At 38.7% G+C, this 14,996-nt stretch overlaps 1 protein-coding gene across 1 annotated transcript; it reads right to left on the bottom strand.

The window, feature by feature from the left end:
* Positions 1 to 9,473: 9,473 nt before the first annotated feature.
* On the bottom strand, positions 9,474 to 11,722 carry LOC113358394 (L-ascorbate oxidase-like). Its single transcript, XM_026601951.1, has 4 exons — positions 11,327 to 11,722; positions 10,997 to 11,209; positions 10,695 to 10,892; positions 9,474 to 10,565 (listed from the first exon to the last, which is right to left on the bottom strand). The coding sequence occupies exons 1-4, from the start codon at positions 11,720 to 11,722 to the stop codon at positions 9,474 to 9,476; spliced, it is 1,899 nt and encodes a 632-aa protein (XP_026457736.1).
* Between the last annotated feature and the right edge of the window lie 3,274 nt (positions 11,723 to 14,996).

Genomic DNA, 14,996 nt, shown 5'->3' with positions numbered 1-14,996 from the left:
TCATATTTGTGTCCTATATTAATTTTAATTTTACTTTTATTCATCTGAGTCAAAATCTGTCCGTTGACCATTTATCCAATCAGAACATTCCCGTCGATGAAGAAAGAGCAACTAATCTCTGATAAGTTTAAAGCATTGGACAATTGAGTCGCCCTAAACCATTGTCAACTTAACATATTACTCAGTAGGATGGTTGAAATAAATTTAAAGCAATTATATTGGTTAGCCGTTGATGGTAGTTGAACCATATTTGGAGCGACTCATCTTAGAATAGTTGGAATAAAATTAAAGCAATCATATTAGTTAAATGCTGGTAGTAGTTGAAACATGCTTAGAGCGAGTGCCTAGCTGCTCTAGGTCTATAGAGATCCCACTTTTTGCAACTCAGGAGCGAGAGCCAAACTCAGTCGTTCTAAGGGTTAGAGCGATTCAATATGGGCTTTTGCAACACAAAATGCCTGGTTGCTTAATCCAGTTTTTCTTGTAGTGCAGGGACGATCGGTTATGATTTGATGATAGAAGGCCAAAGCCGTCGATGAGATAAATCATTGGCGAAGTGGAAGAAAGGACGATGGCAGTACCAGATAGGAAACGCGCAAAGCCCTCGATGCGATAAATCATTGGCGAAGTGGAAGAAAGGACTATTGCAGGAAATGCGTAAAGCCGTCGATGTGATAAATCATTGACGAAGCAGAGGGAGAGTAGCATCGCCAGAAACTACTTCGTAAAATTTACTTCGTCATGAGGAGATAAACCAAGTTCCGACAAATATACTTCGTCACGAAGAGAAGAAGAGAAGATGGATCTATGATTACTCGACAGGGAAGGCACATCAACGGAAAAGAGATATGAACATAAATACGCAGTGGAGACAACATGACAGACTAGCAAGACAGGAAGAGGCACTGACGTTGCAAAACCACTTAACGAAGAAAGAGGGACGAACGGTTTCGCTGGGAGGAAGGGAACCACGTACTATCAAAGAAAAAACTAGGTACTTAAATGGAGTCACCTGTGTGGCCTTGTCTGCCATACAGATATATTGCTTAATGGGTCGCCACAAAAACGAAGGTATGAAGGAGAAAGGAGACGTGAGGACGAATGGAAGCATGACAAGGAATGCAGGAGCATTACCAAAGATGAATCCAGAAGGTATAAGCTGCGAAGTAAAAACAACAGCCAAATTACCTTTTCATGGAATAGAGAAGGAAAGCATGGGACGAGCCAAAGCCAACGAAGAAGGAAGGTCAAAGCCAACTAAGTAAGGCAACTAACGAGAACTCGTGTGGTCAAAGTTGCTCTTGGAACGAGGGATATAGACGAAGCTTACTTCAACGAGGAACTCAGCTCCAGCGAAGTGATAACAATAAAGTACTTTAACTTCGTGACCATGATCCATCTTACTTCAAGGGTAACCGCGAAGTAAATTTAATCGAAGATGAATTCGCCAGAACATCATCAACATCATCACCAAATTTACTTCGTAGCGGATACTCCGTGAAAGGGAAGATGATGAAAGAAGTGATGGAAATAAAGTTCCGATCTAGCTCAAACGCAACAAGTCAGTTCACGCGGACATACGAAATTCATGAACTTAACCTGGAAATCACCAGCAAGGGTACAAATCATTTCAGATAAACCAGCACCGATGGCCACGAGTAACAAAACCGAAAGGGGAAAGTCGGTGATCCCAATCTCGTTAGGATTGTGTACGAGATCACTGTTACCAGACGGAGAGAATGACGATAAGGACGACGGGATCAACTCATGAAGAGACGGGTCACGGGAGAGTGATGATAAGGACGACGGAAGGAGATGGATGAATTGTCGTAGTTGCAAATTCGAATGTGACTGATGAAGTGGCAAGTTGACGAACTAGACGTCGTGTTAAGTCTTGGCGGATGAATCTCGTGGGATTGAAAGGCTCGTGAAATTGTTGTACCAACGAAGTGAGCTTTGCTGAAGCTGATTACGAAGTGAACTGACGAGATGGTGATCAAAGGAGAACTATAAAACTTTGGCAAAGAATCGAAGACAAGCAGCACCAGCTAGTAAAGCCGAGATGATAGGAGGAAGCGTGCCATCTCGCGGAAGTGGAAGAAATGACATCTCGACTATAAGACCTTCTAGTGAACAGAAAAGGAGGAAGGGAAGCGTAACGAAGCACTCACGAGGAAGCAGCTTATTACGTCAAAGGATTGAACAACCCTGCCCAATGAGCAAGAGAAGAATATGAGAGACCCGAGATTGGTTCGGCTAGACTAAGTTTCACCAACCAATATTGACAAAGCCTTGATAGTCCACGAAGTGATCAATGACCTAAAACGAAGAAGTAGTGATGTCGTGGACAGCCCGCATGGAAGCTAGAGCCGTTCGTAGCGTAGGATTTTACGAAGAATTACCTTCAGTTCGTAAGGACATATTCAAAAGGAACGAACCACAGAGAGGAAAAGTGAGCCAATAGCAAGGGAGAAAAGTTGTAGCCGAGAGCCGACGATGAGCAATGGAGAACGACATAATTCCAAACATACGAATGGAGCTGATTGCAAACCTTAACCAGCTAGACAGTAAAAGAAACATGTACTATTGTGAACCAGGGAGCAACCATGGTTGGCAGAGCATTAATGGACGACGCCAAGGCGGAAGGGCTGAGCGCGAAGTTGCAAAAACTTGGATGCCGTCTCATGTGCCAGCAACGAAATTTTCATCGCAACAAGATAAGCTTATACTCGGAAAAGCACAGCAGCCATACAAACCAACAAGCATGAACAATATGCAAACATTAAGAGAAGAAAGCAAAATAAGACCCCAAATAAACAAAGAAGAAAAGAGAAAAGGTAAGACCTCAGGTTAGGAGGAAAATAAGATCCACAAAACGGTTTAAGAGAAACCTTTATTCTATCGTACTCTTCAGTGATATTACTGTTATTCTGGTTTTGTGTACGCCTTCTTTCTCGATTGTCGTGATTATTCTGGCGAATTGTCTCCTGAAACTCTTGTTCTTCCATTTCCGCTCTCAATCTTTCACGTTCGCAAATTAAACACGTTTGTTCAGCATAATGTCTTTCAATTTCTTCTTCAATCGTCTGTTGATTTCTTTGAGTTTCTCTTTCATGTAAAATTCCTCTTCTTTCCTCTCGATTTCCTTCGTCATCTTGATCATTTCGTCCCTGACATTGTTCATTCTCTTGATTTCTACCATTTTTCCTATCATCAAAAGTTTCATTTTGTGGAACGTAACGATCATCAGCTCTTTCTCTATTTTCGCTGTTTTCTTCATTAGGATTTGATATTTCTTCTTGAGTATTGTTTCCAGCATTGATTGTGGGTAAGTTTCGCCTCATTTCTCTTCTAGACGATCTTGAATATGATTTTGTAATGCTTCTCGATCTTCTACTCTGTAGTCTCATATTTTTCATCCTCAATTCGTGATTTTGCCTTGTTAGATTTGCACGTTCTTCTGCCTCAGCTCTTCTTTCTTCATGTATTCGTGGTCTCAACGTTTCTAACGCTCCAATTTCTTCATCTCCATGAGTTATTCCTTCATCTGCTTCTTGATATCTCTCTGCCTGTCTATAGTTTCTGATTTGTTGCTCTTCTTCTACTTCTTCTGCCGAATTTGATTGACAAGTGTGTATACTCACCCTATCATAATCTGTATTCCTCCCTTGTAATAGTGTTTATTGAATTGGTGGTTGAATTACTTCTAGTAGATTCTCCCATTTCACTTCTTTCTCTTCCAACAATTCTCTTGCTTCTTCTAACAGTGGTTGGTTGTTCTGATGTATTTCTTCTCCTAGCAATTTCTTCAATGTTAACTAATTGCAAGAAATTATGTAAAATTATTAATCAATCACTCCAAATCTTTACAAATCTCAATATTAATCTTCAATTTTTTCTAGAATAATCTTCGATGCGCCCCTCCTTCTAGCGCCATTATGTAGTTGCAGGAAATCCTACACTACACCCTCATATGATTTAATTATTACTCAACTCAATTTTTGATATACAATCTTAATTTTATTGATCAATCTTTGAATGTTCTTACAAGAAAAGATAAAGGAATCAAGAATGACCTCTGCTCTAGATTTTCTCTCTCCTATTTACTTGTTTCTTACTCAAAAAGATCTCTCTCTTTTCTTTACAACTTGAACGACTATTTATAGGGAAATACATAGTGGATGACATCTAATCTATCCTTTATTTTCGGATATGGCTTGCGACATTCTCGCAACCTTACAAATGTTAATCTCGCAAACTCCCTAATTTTCGCAGGACCATCACATCTTTCTCATGATTTTAGCTGACGTCGTTTATTATATCATTTCTAAAATTGTTCTGTGACGCTGTTGTGTTGTGTTGTTGATAATTTCGCTAAGATATCACTGTTGCGATATTCTGATCCTACAACAATAAGACCTCATAGACCAACAAGGGAAATAAAATATGTTCAAGAGGAAAAAGAAATAAAGAAAGAAAACAAAAGCAAAAGAAATGAAAGAAAGAAAATGAAATGAAGTCGTGGATGGAGCGAACTGGAAGCAAAAGCGAAATCGATGGAGCAAAGAAAATGGGCATGCGAGGAATAACGAAATAACACGAATCAAGATCCAAACAACGCGAAGATCAATGGGTGAACGAAAAACCAAAATCATGCAATGAGGAACCAAAAACAACACGAAACGAGACCAATAACTTCAAGACTTAACGAACGTAAGGCGGATGCGACAAAGGAGCACTATATTACTTTTTCTTTGGATAGCTTAAGTTCCTTCATCCACCAAAGCAAAAGGAGGCACACATATAGCGGAAAAGGGAGATATGCTCACGAGGACGACAATGAAAGGTGGAGATACGAAGATGAAACGAAAGGAAACACAAAATAAATCAGAGACACGAGGAAGAGATACGATGAGGAGAATGAAGGCCTGATGAAGTGAGAGGCAAACATCACGCAAAAAATAAAGGAAACTTGAACCAGGAGGTCTTGGACGAACTGCGAGATATGAGGACCGGGAGGAGAAATTCGCGAAGAGGTGGTACGGATGAAGCGGTTGGAGGCCGGAGAAAAGGAAGGACATCAGTGGGAGGGGAAGGAAAACAAACCGTAAGACGACGAAAGAACAAGCCGAGCGAAGAAAATGAATCCATGAAGAAACCTGTCTGAATCATGAAATTCGGGGCTATTGCGGAAGAGGGGACGAATCAAGAAGATGAGGAGGAGGATGATGTTGATAAGGATATGACATCGAAAGAACCAAGTAAGACACCCCGTCGAGTAAGGTACCAACCAGAAAAGCAATATGGAATGGCAAAACGAGGCGATCGGATGACACAACAAGGGCATGAACACAGCAACGAAGTGGTGATGGGAATCTCGCAAGAAGGAGATACAAATTCAGAAAGGATAACGGCTTCGTCCCAAAAACGGATCATATATCAAGGGGAAAGACCTTATGAAGATTACGAGGAAGAAGACGAACGAGGAATGCAGAGGAAAAGGCTACTAGAGGATATGACCGGGAGAGAGACCTAAGGATACGTCTAGTGGAGGAGAGATACGAAAATCATAGGCTAAGATGCGAAGAAGGAAGAAGGCGCGAGGATGAGAGCAAACGAAATAAACGAGAAAGAAGCATTGGAGAGACAAGATGAGGGAATGTGGATCACGAAATATTACATGAGCTACGGAGATTGAGGGTACAAGTGGAGTGGAAAGCTCACGGGGGAAAAATGAGTCGCAATGGACGAAGGAGGAAGGCATGCCAGCCACTCTGACCCATGCAGGGTTGGAAATAACACTGGGGGAGAGCTGAGACGGGATTACCAAAAGCAAGGCGAGTCACTGCGAAGAGACCTAAAGTCGCGAGGTGATTAGGCCGGTAGTCACCAGACTAAGAGTATAAAGCCAACAAAGCAAGGATTGAACATGATAGTATGGACGGAGTTAAAACTCTCGAGGCTCAACACGACTGTGGATATAAGTAGTATTGAAGGAGGAAATCCCGGTGCTGCCGAATTTGGGAAGAGAACCAACTCCGGGGACTAGGAGTCATGAGTTCTGCAGATATCACCATTTTTACAAACACCATACAAACAGTTGCAGGAGTATCAGGAGGAATACATAGCTTTGGAGGAAAAGCTGAGGCAAGTTAGCGAGGTTGTGCCGATCCCGACAGAAGAATGAACTTCTCGGCTCTTATTGAGGACGATGAGCTATGTGGAACACGACTTAATATACGAGAAAGGGGAGCCGTCGAACGTAATCTCTGTGAAGTGGGTAGATGTGTCGAGTAGATATCAGGATTGGACTGATCAAAATCTTAGGCATGAGGAGTCGAGACGAAGGAATTATGATCCACGAAATAGTAACGCATGAATCAACAACCAAACATATAATGGAAAAATCGAAGAGAAACAATGAATGGTCCCAATAAAAATCCATGATCCATAGCAACAAGATCAAGAAAGGGTGCATCTACACAACAACGAAGTTCGGAACTTCGCAAAAGAATAAGAGGCAAGTATATACATTTCAATTAATTATTCTTTCACTCGTTCCTTCATCAGCAAAATTCAAAGTCATCCACTCGAGCACCACACGTCTCGCTCCAATGACTATACCAAAACGGATTTTTCCTTAAGGATCGCTCTTCAAGCAATACTCAAGGAAAAAAGGGAAAAATGTAGACAACAAAAACCATACTCGACATGTGGTGCCCAATGAAAGCCGGTGTAGTATAACATTCCTAGGATAGTTTACCTAATATCTAGACCAAGATAGCTTAGTTTGTAAGCAAAAGTTATATTTGTAAATTCATTTCTACTCTCTAGTACTTAAGAAAATATCTAAGAGAGAGAAAGGGATCAGATTTTATTTTATCCTGATCTTCTTCTTCCCTAAAAACTAGATCTAGAGCTCCCAAAAAACTCTTTAATGGAGTCTAGGTAAACCAAATAATTATTAGTGAAGAACAATGAATACAAGTGTGGGTGTAGCTATGGATTTTCCGTAGTTACAGTGGGCTCTCAACGGGCACTTCTTCGGTCATGCAGCAATAACTTCCTAGGGGGTCACCCATCCCTGGATTGTTCCTTCCCATACATGCTTAACTGCATAGTTTTCCGCTAACTCTGGAACCAATTGCACTGAAAAGGGATCAGTGTTAGGAAAGGACAAACCATTACCTATATTCCAATCAACGAACCTATCTGCCTAATCGGGGTATTACATGGATACAAATAGATCAAGCTTTCATATGCTACATCCGTGCTCTTGTTATAAAGAAACTAGAGTAGCTATGTAAAAATTTGGCGGCGGTATGAGCTGAATGCTTAGTATGTGTACATTCAAATGTAAGACTTTTATCAAGACGAGGAAGCGACTATGAGGTCCGACCATCAAAGCATTGGGATGCATTGAGTGAAAGCATCAACCTGGAAGAAGCTTCTGCTTTAGAAGACGCTGAGATATACTTAGATGAACCTGGTTTACAACCATGTCTTTTTGATAAAGAGATTGAAAATGGTACGTTTTAAAGTCTTAGGACATCATTATTAGTCTAAACGTTTTGTTAACACTGGGGCAATCTGACTATCACATGTTTTTTAAAAAATTTCACAATGTAAGATGAATGAAATTATGTTTTGGGATTACCATTAAATTTATGTGCTCTAATACGTTATCCATTCCTATAAATTACATAGATAAAATCATATATATGCCATATCGGCCATTTTCCGAAATGCCGTATCGTACTCCCTTATAGGTGTTGCATCAGATACATGTACCGGTAACGGTGCAATCTAGTTGAGCCAGCTAGATCTATGAATATTTCGAGGGAGGCTTCGGTAGCATCTTTTAGTGTTTGTCATTGAATATCTCACTGTTCATGGGTGGGAGATCTTGTGCCAACGATCAGTCTCGTCTTGCATAAAAAGAGAGTGTAGTTTGGAAGATTTTCGGACCAAATTCTATGGTAAGGGTTAGTGATAAAGAATCGTGTTTTGGATTTGTCGCTGGAGATAACGATGCAAGCAGGCTGGTTATCGGTGGAAGACAATCTATTGGAGCTCAATCTTGCCAAAAAAGAGGCGGGGATTCACTATAACACTGGGTAGACGTAGACAAGCATCTTATTCAAACCTCGGTTTCCAATAATAAGATGTATACTTCTTAAGCAGTACAGTTGTTAATTTCTTTGAAAGTATCTCTTGGTCATTTGCTTGGTATTCGTTAATTCCTTAGACTGGATGAACAACTTGTTATCGAGATTTTTACTGGAAGGGACTTCAAGGAAGGTAAAATTCCGTGTAATACTCGAGCGTACACGAAAATTCCAAAATAGGTAAGTATGATAAAAAAGGCAAAAAAAGACCAGGGAGTGCCCCTAATAATGACGTACACGACTGCATGATGAATGAAGTGCGCCAATAATACGTTCGAAATATTGACCAATCAATCGGACTCATGTTCAATGGTCAACAATACTCAGTCTTAATAGTACGTTTTAAAGTGTCCAGTCGAAGTACACACCCGCGTACTTGGGTCAGTCAACTAAACTCAATGTTACGCAATCAACGGTCAACAGTACGTCTACTGTTGGAAACTGGACTCAATGAGTCCTCGTTTGACCAAAACTGCTGCGAAAAGTCAAATATGGAGGGTAAAAAAGGTATAATACCATTGCCAAAAATCCAAAATGTTGTTTTTGGAGCTTTTGAGCCGGAACAGTACGTGTCTGGAATATCACCTTTTTTAAGCACAAAATTGGTTAAAAAGACCAAAATCAACAATTCCTGAGTAAAAAGGACATTTAGATTTTGATACTGTTTAAATGGACAAAAATGTAAAAATAGCCAGGATGTAAACAGTTTCATCCTACCTATTTTCAAATATTTTTTTTATTTTTAATTTAGATCAGGATGCATCCAATTTCATCCTTGCTATTTTTTAAGTTTAAGTCAGGATGAATCCAGTTTCATCCTTCCTATTTTTTTGGTGTCCATTTCACCCATACTAATTTTTACTCGTCCATTTGGACCATGTTTTAAAAATATTTGGACAAATGACCCATTTTGCGTTTTTTAAGTCCTCTCCTGGACAACAACTCATGTTATATCTCGAATTCGTAAAATATATAGTTCTTAATTGGTTATTGTTAGTTGCTATTAATTGTTTGTCACCTGTCTTCTGCTTAGTTTACTATTGATGTGAAAATCCGCTTCTCCTTAATGGAAATGAACTGAAAGAAACGAAAATCAGTTGCCACTTACTCCCGATTAATACGCAAGGTTATTGAGACACAACTTGCGCAGCCAATGCGCACATGAACCCTAGCTAAAGTCCCTATTTGGAGTTCATTAATTCCTTACAGATCATATCTTATCTTCCAAATTTGATAAAATACAGGGAAAAACATGATGCGAGATTTCAGAATAACATGCACATATACTCACCAAGTCATAGAACACTAAAAGAATTTAATGCAGGGAATTGAAATCACTAGCAATGCAACATGTACTACATAATGAAATATGTTTAGGCGCACAAGGGGACCGACTGCGTTGTTGCTTATAGTTGGTGCTGTGGTTGCTGTCAGCCCACAATCTAAAACTCCATTAGGTATCTGCTTGATCTTGTCTGCAGCAACAGCAAAAATAACACCCATACCCATGTGTAAATGCGGTTCAATGTGACAATGAAATGGCCAAACACCTGGATTATCAGCAATGAATCTTATGGCTGTCCATCCATAAGGGAAAACAACTACAGTATTTCTCAATGGTGGGTTCACCAAATTCAAATTTTTCTCATCATTTTCTTCTGAAAATTTCCCATCTCCGTAACCCAAGACCCAAAAATCATGTCCGTGCAAATGCCATGGATGAATCTCACTCACACCCTCTCCCAATGCATTAGCATTTTGGAGAATTACATCAACAATTTCCATGTGTTTAAAATTATAAACACCACTTCCGTACGTGGAATTTGGGTTGGCAGGTGGTTTCGTTATATCGTAAGTGGAGGGGAAAGTCTCTGGTGGTGTCGTAGCATTGAAACCATTTTTCAATCCAAACTTGAGTGACCCTAGATATGGCGTTGTTGGTAGAACTAAAGAGATATTGTTTACAGACCATTTGACATAGCCATCAATCTTGATTTGGGTATTTAAGAGAAAGATCCTGCGGTCATGACGAACTGGGGGTCTGGGTATTGCTGATGGGTGGGGCTGGAGCGAAATTCCGTCAACTTGTAAACCCAATACTTTGTTGGTGAAATTTCTACTTTGAGCTAAATCATCCCATGCAGGAGACAGAGGTGGTGGAGAAGAAGGCATTACATCAAAAACTGAATTTGGCTTGTAGTTTAAGATTGTAAGTGCTGGTGGAGGAAAAGGAGGTTTTCTTCCTCTTTGACTTAGCGAAACCCAGTAGTTCACTGACGGATCTTGACCCGTGTTAAGAATAACGGAGTACGATTCCCCTGAATAAATGTCGAGGTTGGTAACATATTTCGGTTGAAGGTAATTCCCGTCAGCTTCCACCAATATCATCCTGTGATTCTGAAATACAGATAAACACATACCATGCTCATTAAAGTCTGTGGATCCAGCTCAAACCAATTGGCAATAAAGAGGCAACGTGGGAAAAGTATCCTTCACATTATACGTATATATAGTTGAATTCCTTACCGCGATGACCAAATTAAGGGAGGCTAGTGAAGTAGTGCTTGCAATCCTCAGTCTGTAAAACTTACTTGGTTCGACAGTTAGAGCATATGGTTCGCATTGATCAGATGGTCGACCGTATATATTACAATAATTTGTTGTATTATCGTACTTGGCAGCAATAGAACAGTTGTACTGTCCTCTCCCGTTGATCAAAATAGACTGAAAGAAAGAAATTACTTATAAAATTGACTACTAAAAAAACTGTTTGTAAATTTTAAGCAAGGGATGGTACATAGCTCATTTTCATATACGTATGTACATACCTGTGGCTCACCGATCCACCGGAAGGGATTGGATGACAGAGCAACTTCTTGATCATGAGCACTTTGATGCCACCAATCACTTAATAATAGGTTTATTTCACCATGATAAGGGAAAGGTTCTATCTTACCATCTGCAACGTCAACGATTAAGGATCCGTATAACCCAGCTGCTCTTTGCATTTCGTAGTGTCCGTGGTAGAAATATGTCCCCGCCTTCACGAAGTAATTAGAAAAACAAGCTAATATTTATAGTGCACCATGGATATTGCAGGATATAAATTTTTGGTTGAATGTGTTGCCAAAAGACGGAAAGACTACAATTATGCATACCCTGTCAACTATGAACCTGTATTGAAAAGTCGCTCCTGGGTTGATGGCACACTGTGAGACGGAAGCAGTTCCATCTGCCCATGGTGTATCAAGCTGTCTGATACCATGCCAGTGAATGACAAGACCTTCCTTTGTGTTAAGTTTGTTGCTAAGGTTAACAACAATGGTGTCACCAGCTTTAGCCCTTATTTCTGGACCAGGAAACTGACCATTTATACCTATAACAGTATTTTCAACACAATCTGGTGACCATTTCATATATGCGACTTCCCAATTGTATGTCTTCATTTCAGCAGCATCAACAGTAGGATTCTCAAAAAATAATGTTAAAAACATGATTGTTACAAGAACACTAATTGTATGTGATCTCCTTAAACTGATGAATAAACCACCCATAGCTCTAGTTGATTGTTAACCAGAGAGGATTGTTAACTGAAGATGGTGTTGTTGATAGTAGAGATCTATTTCTCTCTTCTCTATATATATATAGATAGATACAGATACAAATAGTAAGATTCTATTCATAGTAAACTCTTGAGTTTATTTTTTATTATTTATTTATTATGTTTTGATCAGAATATGATATGCCAACTATATACATAGTTGTTGCACATCCATATTTATTTATTTTCTGATGTAAGTTGCAAATGCATTGTATTAAAAAAGTGCATTATTAGTATAAGTCAAAGATGTTCTTATATATCCACTGGCAGAATCAATATATAATATGTATCTTAATTGATGAGGCAACTGATCACGTGGTTAAGTCAACGTACTTATTAGCAAATATACATAGGCAATGTTCGAAGCTAAGTCGATCGTATGCATGGTGACGACATGAATGAATAATGTCCCTTGATTTGATGAAAAGCCATCAAATACGAGTAAATATTGTCATTGCTGAAATTTTACGCGCTTCAACTGAGAACAAAAATATCTTACCAACTCAGTTATTAGAAGCTTAATGTACGACTTTAATGATGATTAATTGGGAAACCCTCTTAAATATTTATTAATCCATATTTACTTGACTTCGGGATATCGCTAGTCTTTCTTCATGTACTAGTTTAGCAGCCGCCCAAAAGTGCTATGTGAAAATGATTCTTGGCTGCTATAAAATAGTTTATATGGGGAAATTAATGGTTTACCGGTGTATACACGCAAATGATGCGTCTTAATGTGATGTAGACAAGATAAATTAACATTAGGTACAAGTATCGGGAAAGTATATGCTTCGGTGAAGATACAATAAACAAGACTTGTAAAAGTTCTTCTTGGAGTGCAGAAAATACCATAGGGCTACGTATTCTATTCTGAAAAAATTTCCACTAAGCTTAGGTGAAGTATATAAACAAGAAATATAATTCTGCGGCGGATTACACTACAAAGAATGCGCGTCTAAATCATCTTCGACACATATCAGCTCAGATTCAGCAAAAAAATTTGAAATCTAGTGTTGATTCTAATGTTTTTTACGAAAATGAGCTTGTAAATCTCTTGTAATATATTTCTTGAATAATATAATTTAACCTTCTCATGAAAACAAAAAATATGCTTCGGTGACAAATTTATCGTAGTAATGTTCTAGTCCACTTTCATTTTGACGATGCAATTTTTGTGCACCCATGGATTGCAGTTGGTTCATTGCAGTAAGTTTCTATGTTAGACATGAAATACTTCTTATTTTATTTTGTGCACCGCCATTCACATAGGTCTATATAAAAAATAAAAAATTTATTGGGCTTAGAGCATTCATAATGGACGATCAAACCTATATATTTGGTCAAGAAACGAGACACAGCGGGACAGACTATCGAGTAAAAGTTGGACCAAAACCAAATCCCAGACTATATTTGGTCTGTGACCAAGACCAAACCCAAATATAGTCGAGCGAACGTATAAAGTGATCATGTGATGGGGCGAACGTATAAAGTGATCATGTGATGGAACGAACGTATAAAGTGATCCTTGTGATGAGACGGACATTATATGTGATCCTTGTGATGGGGCGGACATTATATGTGATCCTGACCAAATGGGACGGACATTATATGTGATCCTTGTGATGGGGTGAACATTATATGTGATCCTGACCAAATTTACTCTTCCATCCTAGTGTAACACCACTGACTAAACTCAAATTTGGTCGTTTTTTTTTTGTCTTTGGTCTTTGATTTTGATCACAGACCTTTATTTATCAAATCTTGCTCCAAAATCTGGTTTGATCTTGTAGTCCAAATAACCCCGTACCATGACGTATCTGGAATAGTAATTATTAGTGAAACAAAAATACTTGTCCACTGCAGTTGCTCTTATGGACCATATATAGAAGTGGGTTAGTTCAGACCCGAAACCATAATAATTGTCTATGGTCCGCAATTGGAAACTGGGATATGATTGAACTGAGCTTTTGAGACAAAAAAAATACGCGATTAAGAACAAGTTTTAGGCCGAAGAATCTCATCTTCCTAATTTCATAACATGTCAGCACTTACCGTTGAGGTATGTTAAACATATTTTTGTAATGGTATACCAAATTTAGAGAGATAGTGTGGTGGTATTGTTTTGGGCTCCCACACTATAGATTTGGGTTCAAGTCTCACCCCATGCATTTGACTAGGTATGTTATATATATCAATATTGTTATTTTAAAAAATCCGGGAGAGCGGGACCTTGGGATCTTGGGAGGTCTGGTGATTCAGAAACTTATTTTTTGCAGGCTTGACTCTTGATTTTTAAAACGTTTTTTGAAATTAATATTCCCTAATTGATTTTATTATTTTTGGTAATTATATTGTTACCGTTTTATGACTGTTTTGGAGGAATTTCAGTGGGCAATTATTGCAAAATTTATTTTCATTAAAAGCGTATTGATTTCCTATGAGTTATAAAAAAGAACAGTTTCTGGAGAAGATGAATAACATTAGTTTTTCATCTATCTTGTATATTCTGAGCAAGTGTTAGAAAGAGTAAGAGTTGGTTCGATTTCTCAAGGTGTAGAGAAATCGAACAAAGAGAGTATCAGCTGTTTTATCCCATAGGTTTTCGACAATTTTTGACTGCTAGCACAATCAAAGAGGCAGATTCGCGAAATACTTTAAAGATACCGACCTAGTCCGCGACTCAGCTGTTTGAGATTCCATTTCATTATTTGTTCACTGTTTCCTACACTTACAATAGATCATAAAAATACAAGTCTAATGGTGGAATTTTGTTAACTCCATGAAGAGGTTGGACCAGTCTCCCCCAAAGAAACAAGGTGCCATCGTGGGTTTGGGTGTGAGAGAGAGAGACTGTTTTGGGTTGCTTTTTTAAACAGTAAATTATACATCAGAAGGCATACACTTATAATCGCCAATTCTCCGACAGTAAAAGGATTTTCTTTTACTTTTTTTTTTTTTTAGAAAAGTGCAATAGAAGGATTCACAGAAACCGTAAAATAATTAATATTAATTTCTAATTTAGCCAGACCAAAACAAAAAACAACCATATCTCATTATTTAATGAGTTTCAACAGTTTCAAAAATAAGTTCATAAAACCTCAAAATATTTCTGATCTCTTCTTACTTCAATGCTCTCTTGAAACCACCAACGGTGAGCCGGTGATAAGTGGATACGGAATTGTACCACCCTCATCCCAGCGACTATAATACCAGTTATGAGCAGATAA

This window comes from Papaver somniferum, chromosome 1, assembly GCF_003573695.1.
Source record: "Papaver somniferum cultivar HN1 chromosome 1, ASM357369v1, whole genome shotgun sequence".
NCBI classification, from domain to species: Eukaryota; Viridiplantae; Streptophyta; class Magnoliopsida; order Ranunculales; family Papaveraceae; genus Papaver; species Papaver somniferum.
This window is presented reverse-complemented; position numbering and strand designations above follow the sequence as displayed.